This window comes from Octopus bimaculoides, chromosome 22 (assembly GCF_001194135.2).
Source record: "Octopus bimaculoides isolate UCB-OBI-ISO-001 chromosome 22, ASM119413v2, whole genome shotgun sequence".
Classification (NCBI taxonomy): domain Eukaryota; kingdom Metazoa; phylum Mollusca; class Cephalopoda; order Octopoda; family Octopodidae; genus Octopus; species Octopus bimaculoides.
The window spans coordinates 3,722,077-3,732,827 of record NC_069002.1 but is presented as its reverse complement, the minus strand read 5'-3'; the positions used below and the strand labels follow the sequence as shown (position 1 = coordinate 3,732,827).

Here is a 10,751-nt window from a genome sequence, read left to right as displayed (position 1 = left end):
ACGACAGACCTACCTACCTGCTAATGATTCTGCCAGCCTGCTACCCTTTCGCATATTAATGTCTCCTTTCTTCCTTGCTTTTCTTTTACATTATAATATGTCATTGTTATGAAGTTCACTTGATAACAATGGCACTCTTCTATCTTTGCTTTTATATCTTCTGGAGGCGTTACCTCAGTCCTATATATATTAATAATAATAATAATAATAATAATTGTTTCAAATTTTGGCACAAGGCCAGCAATGTCAAGGGAGGGGGCAGGTCAGTTATATTGGTCATAGTGGTCAACTGCTACTTATTTTATTGGATTCCAAAAGAATGAAAACCAAAATTAATAATGGTACAAATTTTGGTGAATGGTCATTCAATGAGTTATTTTGGAATCGTCTTTTACAGACAATGATGACCAGAGATGACAATGTGATATTGATCAGCGAACCAAGTGGGAAGACCACTGTGGAACATCAGGACGGCACCAGAATCACTTCTTATTTTGAGAAAGTTTATATGTCTGAAAACTGTAAAGCTAGTTATTCAAACTGTAAGTTTACTTATATATATATGTCTGCGTGTATGTATATTTGTGTATGTGTTTGTATATTTGTATGCATTCTCCTGTGAATGCATATAAATATATTGTCTGCTGGCAGGTGACGCTGTTGGCCTGTTGCAATATTAGAAGAGTCTCCTTTAAGGTATTTTGTAATTTCACACTAAGTTGTTCTTCCAAATCCCACATTGTTCAGATTTTGATGATCTACCAGGTGCACTGAACATACGTTCAGCCTAGCATTCGTAGATTGATGTTGACACAATGTCCCTTTTATTGGGATTGAATGATGGCATTGCATTTACGAGCATGCTGTGCTGATTGGTTGGTGTTCTGTTTAGAAAGTTTGATTTCTTTTCTGACAAACTTCATATGTGGTTGATAATGTTGCCTGCATATATGATAATGCTATCTCTGTTTGATGACTGCTTGATAATGTTGTCTGTGTGTGTGTTTGATAATGTTGTCTGTGTGTGTGTTTGATAATGTTGTCTGTGTGTGTGTGTTTGATAATGTCTGTGTGTCTGACAATGTTGTCTATGCTTTTGTAAATGTGGGTTTGTGATAATGTTGTGTCTTTCATGATGTTGTCAAAGTGCTTTATGAATATAATACACTTGCATGTCTATATGAAAGAGATAGATAGATAGATAGGGAGAGAGAGAGAGATGTTGTTATCTTTTGAATATGGCATCAATATTCTTTGTTATTGTACTCTTGATTCCAAATTTAATACAAAACTATTCCTCTTGTACATTCCAGATGAGAACATCACTATGGCCATGTTTGCCATGGTAGAATGTCCCAGTTATGCCACAATCAAATTCAATATTAAAACTCAGGAGAACCATACTATGATTGGCAACGGTACCATCATCAACGTGTTCTCAAATGGGTTTTTGCGTATGCTATTTGGAAGTTCTTTAACATCTGAGATGTTGAAATTGGGTTTAGATGGGTCTTTTATTTATACGAATGTTATTGGTGAAAATCAACAGAGCAAATGCAACCCACCAATTGAAAGTACCTACTACTTCAAGCACAATTCCAACATCATCTGTGAGACAACAGACGTCAAAGGCAACACCTTTTATGTCAATTACAAGGGCGAGAAAGAAATCGTGAAAGAGGCAAGAGAAAACAATGATGACAATAAATTTCGTGAGGGCATCCAGCATAGTCCAAGGTATTTTATTCTGCATCGTGACGGCTGCGTAGATGAATTGTTAAACAAGAATGTAGTCGATGACTTTGTCGAAGACACTGAGCAACAACCGACAGCTACTGTCTTAAAAGACATCTTCCAAGACAATTCTGGAATGTCAGGAATAACTTATTTGAAGCCGATCCAGAAAAACGCCTCTGACAATTGGGTTGTAGAGTACGAATGCAATACCATCATTCCACCAGGCTTCCTGGAAAACAGTGAGACTTTATGTAATGTAAAATCAACTGATCATCAAATCAAAAAGTGCCCTAATCTTCTGGAAACTCGCCAGTTTACACAGTATGAGGACCTTGACAAAGATCTTCAGCGCAGGTGAGAAAGTTTGAAAATATTCAATGTGAAGAATATGTGAAATGGTTCAAGGTTTTGCTGTTTGAATGTATATTATAGAAATCAAAGAGAGTAGTAGTAGTAGTAGTATAAGTTACAGAGGGAACTTACAATAGTTGTAAGTTCAGGCATAATGTGTGTGTGTGTGTTATAGCAGTATAACTGTGCACCTGACAGAAATAGGGGCATGGTACAGAGTCACTGAGATAAAGTGAGTGTTTGTGTGGGTTTGTAATTTATTAGATTTTTGTAAGGGTAGATTGCGCTTCTTAGCTTGTACCTTGGATGGGAACTTTCTAGGTGCAATCCCATGGTCATTCATGGTCGAAGGCAGTCTTTACTTTTACTTCAGTATCCAATCTCTGGCTGTTTTTAGGGTGTTCACTCTTGCATCTCCCTTGTGAGTTCCAGATGTGTCAAGACATGACGTGTAATGCAGGATGTTAGTTTCCTTAAGGAGCAGCCTATCCTTTCCCCTATTTGTGCTTCAAGACCTGTTGTTCCACTGGCACCTGCTGCCCACCTTTCTGCTGTGGTTCTTCATTTCTTACCTTGTCCAGCTATAATTACAACATTGTAACCATTTCATACCATTTTCTACACAACACTGTCAGATCATAAACTGGCACTTTGTTGGTTTTGACAAGGAGCATTCCAGTTGATCCAATCAATGGAATGGCCTGCTCATGTAATTAATATGCAAGTGGCTGAGCACTCCACAAACACACGTACCCTTAACATACTTCTCAGGGATATTCAGCGTGACAAACACAGAATGTGACAACGCTGGACCTTTGAACTACATGTACTACTCATTTTTACCAGCTGAGTGGACTGGAGCAATGTGGAGTAAAGTGTCTTGCTCAAGAATACAACATGCCACTGGGAATTGAACTCATGGCATTACTATCATGATCCAAATGCCCCAACCACTAAGCCACGTGTCTTCACATAGATCGTATATGTAACAATGAATACATAACTACATATCTCTACATTGGTACAACCCCTACATCTTCACTATTAAACACCATATGTTAAATGTCTGATTCTTCTCTCTGTCCAGAGTCCACCGAGGACTTTACAACTACATTTACTACAAATTCCAGCGTCATTTCCAGTTGGAGAATTTAACAGTTTTTGACACGAGGAAAGCAGAGGAAGAGGCCAAGGCCAAATCTATTGAAGCGTATGTGCAACAACTACCAGAATTGCACTCTCAGCATATAATGAACAATGGTAAGTACTTATTTATGAGTTCAGTTTTTAAGAATAAATACACAAGTCATTTCAGATCTCATAGCAATATTTTGGCAGTTGGTAGATATCAGCACTGATCAGCAAACAGTTTTTTTCACTGAAATTATAAACAAAGTCAGTGATTTGTTTAGGTTTAACCCTTTAGCATTCATATTATTCAGCCAAATGCAATGGTTATTTATTCAGATTGTTTTGAATTAATCACATGTCATCTCGTAGCTTTGAAACTTTTGATGATGTGATTGTGTATTTTTAGTATGATATTGTAGAGTAGATGTGAGAGGTCACATTTGTCCAGTTTGAGCATAAAACAAGTAGAATATTTGGACTGGTTATGGCCAGTTTAAATGCTAAAAGCTTAAAGATCCTGGTACTTTTGGTTGTTGAGATAAGACACATGTCAAAATATCAGTGTCTCAGAATCCCTTGTGGCAATAAGCCAAATGTGTTATGAACACCCTGTCATTAGTAAAAGGGTGAAGTTGTTCTCCTGTGACATACACAACAGTGATTAGCATACTTGCATTTGAATCTGCTGGAATGTGTCAACATTAAATACCTTAGATACTTTTTACTGGTTTCAGTCATTAGACTGGGGCCATGCTGGGTGATACCCAGCATGGCTTTCGACCAGGTAGGAGCTGCCTGACCCAGCTCTTACAACATGATGACTGAGTGTATATGTGTGTGTATCTGTCTATGGATATGTTTTTTTGTGTGTATATATGTGTGTGTAAGTGTGCATGTGTGTGTGTGTGTGTGCATGTATCTGTGTGAAAGTGTGCATGTGAATGTATATGTCTGTGTATATGTGTGTATGTGCATATGTGTGTCTGTATATGAGCCAATGCATGTGTCTGTGTACATGTATGTGTGTGTGTACATAAAACTCGGTATGTGTATGTATCTATTTATCAGTCTCTCTCTCTCTCTCTCATCTTGAGCCATTCCCCCTTATTGCCAACATCATCTCACCACTAGGGGCATCCTATGGGACAACCTAGATGAGATGAGATCCCACCATTAACCTTTCATTTCCTGCTCCTTTTCTATCTTCCATGCCAACCTTCACACTCCACTGAAGACAATGTGAAGAAGATGTACGAGAATGCGATGAACCAGGGCCAGACAATTGTCGAGGTTGAATCAGTGTTCAATGAACCCCCAGTGGAGAAGGAAAAGTCCCAGAATTATTGCTATGATGAAAGCATCAGGAAGGCATTGCGTAACAAAACTATCCCGAATTACTTTGAAAGTGTTTTTGGAAAAACTTTTCTTGCTAACCAAGAGGTGAGAACTTGGGCTTTGCTAACATTTTTTGGGGAGAAAGCAGAGGCACCCTTATTGCAGCCCCTATTTGTTCCATGTACATCTCAAGATTTTTACTCACTGTTCTGAGGGCTCCCACAATTATTGGTACTCCTACCACTTTCTTCATCGACTACAACTGCTTAACCTCCCAAGCTAACCTGTCGTATCTATCGACTTTTCTTTCTTCCTTATGGCATACCTTGTTGTCAGCTGGGAATGCTATATCTATGATCCAGCATCGTTTGCTTTCTTTCTCCATTAACACTTTGTCTGGTTTCCTATTCTCTATCTCATGGTCGTACTGAATCATAAAATCCCATAGGATATTATTATTATTAGTAGCAAGGCGGTGAGCTGGCAAAGTTGTTAGCATACTGAACAAAACGCTTAGCAGTATTTTGCCCATCACTCCATTCTAAGTGCAAATTCTGCCAAGGTTGACTTTGCCTTTCACCCTTTTGGGGTCAATGAATTAAGTGCCAGTGAAACACTGGGGTCAATGTAACCAACTCATTCCCTACCCCAAAATTGCTGCCCTTGTGGCAAAATTTGAAGCCATTATTATTAGTGTTCACCTAACATAATACAAAATTATTGCCGTCACTCACTTTGACACATGAAACATAACTGTGAATGTTCCTGTTATATTTTTCTGCTTTAGGAAGAAAAACTTGATGAAGAACTGAAGAACCATTGCATCTTTAATGGAATTGCAGAAGAACCAGAAGAAGAAGATTCTTCACTAACTGTAACAAGTAATGTTCCTAGATTTTATTCATCAGTTAAACTCTACTTTTCATTCCTCATAGGTGGCACATCAGCGTTCATTATTGTTTAACGTCTGCTTTCCATGCTGGCATGGGTTGGACGGTTTGACTGAGGACTGGCAAACCAGGAGGCTGCACCAGGATCCAATCTGATTTGGCAACGTTTCTACAGCTGGATGCCCTTCCTAATGCCAACCACTTTGAGATTGTAGTGGGTTCATTTTTCCCACCACTGACATGAGGGGAGGTGGGGGCAGTCAGGGGGCACTGGCATTGACCCTGATCAAATGGTGCTTTTTACGTGCCACCAGCATGGGAGCCAATATATAATATTATAATGGAGAAAATCATTGGCTATGCTTCTGTGGTGGAGACAAAGTTCTGTTCCAGCAGTAATTTGTAATAGAGCCTTCCTTGTTTATTTCAGGTGACATTGCAGAAGCTGAAACTCCCCAGGGACTGCGACCCATCAACCCGTCTCCAGCGCATGCTTCGGGCAATGCTTCACCCACATCTGTTCGACCCACAAATCCGACCCCACATATTTCAAATGTTCCGTTTACAGACAGGCCCAGTGCGTAATTATTCTATGTATCTTGTTATGATATTGTTGTAGTGCAGGGGTTCTTTTGTAGCTGTGGTACTGTACAAGTTTTGTGGTGGTGGTGGTGGTGGTGGTGGTGAGTAGTAAACGATTAGATAATTGAACAGATTTTGTGTCATAGACAATCAATTAACTGATTAAGGGATTGTGTCTTAATCACACATTTATCATTTATATAATTAAACAAGAATAAAACGATTTTTTTTTACTTAAAGTAAATTTTGTGTTATTTTGCTCTTTTTTTTTTTTTTTGCAAGAAAAAAAAAGGATATTTTAAAAATTTGAAGAAATGTCAGTTTGAAGCATCAGTTCCAAGGTCGGTTAACAGTTAGTGTTATTAGATTGATGAAGAAGACGGTCAGCTGGCAGAATCATTAGCGTGCTGGACGAAATTCTTAGCGGTATTTCGCCTGTTGCTATGTTCCGAGTTCAAATTCCGCTGAAGTTGACTTTGCCTTTCATCCTTTTGGGGTTGATATAATTAAATAGTCCCTACCCAACATGGTCACAATCGAATGACTGAAACAGGTAAATGCTAAAAGATATATTGTGGTTTCCCTAAAACACCTGACATTTGCCCAACATTGACTTCCAGTGCTATCTTCTGACCAGTGTCTGTTAACATTGGCTTCTGTTATTGACCATTAACACTGCTAACATTAACTTGTCCCTTTGCCCTCCAACACTATTTTCCATCAATAACCTCTTGTTAATTATTCAGGCAGCCTAACTGGAGATGAAGCTCCTCAGTTGAAACAACTAGCAGAGATCACTAGACCAAATCTATTTCAAAGGCATTCAGAACCTCTAGGTAATAAATATGTATATATATATATATATATGTAAGTATCACATGCATACATAAACACAAAAGACATGCACGTATATAATATGTAAGCACGTATCTATACAAGCACATATACAGTTATTTATTGTAACGTATTACAGCGTATATCATCATCATCATCATCATTATTTAACGTCCGTCTTCCCATTCATGCATGGGTAGGACGGTTGACTGGAGCTGGCCAAGTAGAAAAACTATCCTATGCCACTGTGTCTGTTTTGGCAAGGTTTTTATGGCTGGATGCCCTTCCTAGCACCAAGCACTCTGCAGAGTGGACTCAGTGCTTTGTATGTGGCAGTAGCACAGGCGAGGTCAGTTTTGGCATGATTTTTACAGCTGGATGCCCTTCCAAATGCCAACCACTTAACAGTGTGGGCTGGAGGCCTTTTTCGTGGCATCAGCACTGGCAGGGTCATCAAGTAACTCACAAGACATGGAACTGTGAGAGGGGCAGGGGAATTTGAGGAGGGGAACTCATGTCAGAGGGTGAAAGGTTAGAGTGTGATAAAGGGACAAAGTGGCAGAAACAGGTGTCTTGTGATAATGGAGGGGACATCGGAGGAGGTGATTCAGTATCAGATGACGAATGGTTAGAGTGTGACTGAGAAATAGAGAGGCAGAAATAGGTGTCTTTCTATAGAAGAGGTACATGGTGTGTGTGTGTATATGTGTATATACATATATATGTATATGTGTATATATATATATATATATATATATATATATATATGTGTGTATATATATGTATATTCTGTTTATACTACTAATGTGTGTTTATATCTGTTGGCATGTATGTACATATGTCTTTCTCTTTTTTTTTTTAAGCATTAGCACTAGAAATTCCTGGTAATACAATCCTACCGAAACTGTTTATTTCTACACCAACAACCCACTCCCCAGATATGATAAATGAAATGGTAAGGTTTGTTTTTGTTTTTTGTTTTAATTTATTGTTAGTTGAAATATTTTGTTTGTTTGATGCATATTACCACCACCACCACCACCATCACCACCATTGTCATCATCACCATTGTCATCATCATCATCACCATCGTTGTCATCAACATCACCACTGTTGTCGTCATTGTCATCACTTTAGTTGTAGTCATCATCACCATCATCATCAACATCATTGTATTTGTGTCCCCTTTTATGTTGGCAGCGAGGGTTTCCTCTTTTACCTTTTCCTTGTTTTCACTCATTGGACTGTGGCCATGCTGGGGCACCGTCTTGAAATTTTTAATCAAACAAACTGACTCCCACTACTTAAATATTTTTAAAGTCTGATACCGATTTTATTGGTCTCTTTTCCAGAACCACTAAGCTATAGGGACATAAATAAACCAACACTTGTATTGAGTGCATTTGCACTGCATTCCGTGTGCGTCCGTGCATCTTCTTGCCTGTAACTTTCGGTCTCTTAATTCTGTCTTCATTTCCAGTCTTGCACCGACAGACTGATCAATGGTAGACTCGCTGGTTCCTCTCTCCAAGAAAAGGACAGGATGAAACTCACCAAGTCCCTTGAACTGTCTGTGAACGAGATTCAGTTTGGTAAAGTCAGAGTGGGTCAGACCTATGAAAAATCCTTCTTTCTTAGAAATACTGGGGTCGATTCCTGCCGCTTTAAAATAAAACAACCACCTCCTTCTTCTGGCCTGAAGATTCTCTACCGACTTGGACCTGTAAGTGATTGATTGCTTTTTTGTTTTTTTTTTGTTTGTTTTTATCTTTTATTTTACCTGGGTTTGCGTATTTTTGTGGAGGTGCGTGGATTAGCAGTCAGGGTGTAGGACTCATGATTGTAAGATTGTGATTTCAATTCCTGGCCTGGGTGATGCATTGGTGTTCTTGAGCAAGACACTTCATTTTCACATTGTTCCAGTCCACTCAGCTGGAAAAAATGAGTAATCCTGCAAGGAGCCAGTGCCCTATCTAGGTGGAGAATATATATGCCATGGAAACCAGGAAAGTGGCTCTTGAAGTCTATGTGACTTGGGAAGGAACTTGACTTTTTACAGTGAGTGACATATTAGAAATCATTGACTGTACCATTGTTCTTCTCCAACTTTTAGCTTTGTGCTTGTTTAGGGTTTAGGAGAGAGAGAGAGAGAGAGAGAGAGAGATAAAGATAAAGATAAAGATAAAGAGCAAGAGCAAGAAACAAGAAAAGCTTTAGAAGGTTTGATGTCAAATAAACCAGTGTTGAAATTGCCAAATAAGCAGTGCCACAATGGCCGAGCCAAAATGTCTCATATTCCTTGATGTTGCATTGTAATTAGTTTAAAGTAAGTATCTATTGGGTGTCTAATTTTTTTTTATTGTTTATCAATGCAGATTGCTGCTGGTCTCCAAGAGAAGTTGACAGTCAAACTCCACATTCCTGCACCTCTAGCTGACAAATATGAAGGTGGCATCAGTTTGAAATATGATTTATGTATTGTCACAGAGAAAACATCGTTGGTACTTCAGATTTTGGCTGGTATCCTTCCTTGTGTATTATAATGCAGAACTGGTTTACACTTTTTACCTTCTGCTTGTTTCAGCCATTGAACTGCAGCCATGTTGGGGCAGCTCTTTCAAGGGTTTATTTAGTCAAACAATTGATCTCAGAATTAAAATTTCTTTTGCCAAACTACCAGTCATGGGGCATAAACAAACTAGCTCCAACTGTCAAACTAGCTCCAACTGAAGTTTGACTTCAGAGTCCCATAACAGAAGATTTTATACCTATGAGCCTTGCCTGTGAGGACCCTAGCTGAAGCTCCTCTCCATCTTACCTCTTGTATGCAGCATACATCAAACCATCTCCTTTCAGCATCTCTACAATCTCAGTCCTTAATATAATGAATGTATTTATATATAAAGGGAAAAATAATATATTTTGTATTAATTTTTTCCTGAACTGGTTTTCCACACTGGCTACTTGATAAATTCTTATACAGATTTTATCCTTATATATTATTATTATTATCTATCTATCTAACTAACTAACTGTATATATATTCTTACACTTGCCATACTCACTCACTCACACACACACATGCACAACACATTCTTACGTTCACCATTCTCACTCACTCACACGCACACTTACTCAACACACACTCACCACTCATTCACATCTGACCACCAACAGTATTCTCAGCTCACTGATTCTCACCAACCAGTTCCCCCTGTAACCATTCTACCTTAACAACTTTTGCTGCTGTACTCCAGCGTGGATACACTCTTACAAAGAACTTGATGTCTCCAGTGAAGTGAAACCATGCCTTCTCTTTGGATTCATTATCTCATTTTACAATACAAGGATGGTAAGCTAACTTTCCCTCTTTTTTGTTTGTTTGTTTGGATCATACCTACATGAGTGGGGTGGATTATTCATTGATCCATCTCACCACCACCACCACCACCTCTACTTTTCTTACTGTTAACCATTTCAATTGGAAAGTCTGAAGAGATGGAATGTTGGTTTTGTTTAGTAAGATAAACAGGAACAAGCATTCTCAGGAATGGTGTGCAACAGGTGAACCGTGAATAAAGATTTGAACTTGCAGCTTTGAGGTAAGTAATTTAGTATCTGTATCCCACAGTCATTGTACCTTGTGTATATATGTGTACTTGTATGTGTGTACACACACACATACACAATGTATAATTTCATGTATGCTAGTTTCTTATACTAATACATTATTTGTGTTAATTTCTTATGCTAATACATTATGTATGCTAATTTTTTGACCTAATACATTGTATATGCTTATTATATACCTCATTTTAATAGATATATTTACCAAAATTACATTAAAATTTCTTGAAATACTAAAGAGTAATTCTATATATATATATATAT

At 38.3% G+C, this 10,751-nt stretch overlaps 1 protein-coding gene across 11 annotated transcripts in view; it reads left to right on the top strand.

Annotated features, from left to right (window-relative positions):
* Nucleotides 1-10,751, top strand: part of LOC106867864 (sperm-associated antigen 17) — a 36,890-nt gene that overhangs the window by 25,236 nt on the left and 903 nt on the right. For 5 of the 11 annotated variants that reach the window (XM_052975729.1, XM_052975731.1, XM_052975730.1 and 2 more), the window contains exons 26-36: nt 398-542; nt 1,314-2,091; nt 3,176-3,348; nt 4,454-4,659; nt 5,342-5,435; nt 5,875-6,021; nt 6,773-6,862; nt 7,724-7,815; nt 8,341-8,583; nt 9,236-9,380; nt 10,118-10,212. In XM_052975729.1, coding sequence (XP_052831689.1) covers nt 398-542; nt 1,314-2,091; nt 3,176-3,348; nt 4,454-4,659; nt 5,342-5,435; nt 5,875-6,021; nt 6,773-6,862; nt 7,724-7,815; nt 8,341-8,583; nt 9,236-9,380; nt 10,118-10,212 — 2,208 coding nt within the window. Of the gene's footprint in view, nt 1-397; nt 543-1,313; nt 2,092-3,175; nt 3,349-4,453; nt 4,660-5,341; nt 5,436-5,874; nt 6,022-6,772; nt 6,863-7,723; nt 7,816-8,340; nt 8,584-9,235; nt 9,381-10,103; nt 10,463-10,751 lie in introns of those variants that run through there. The other 6 variants (XR_008266527.1, XR_008266528.1, XR_008266529.1 and 3 more) reach the window with 6 other exon arrangements.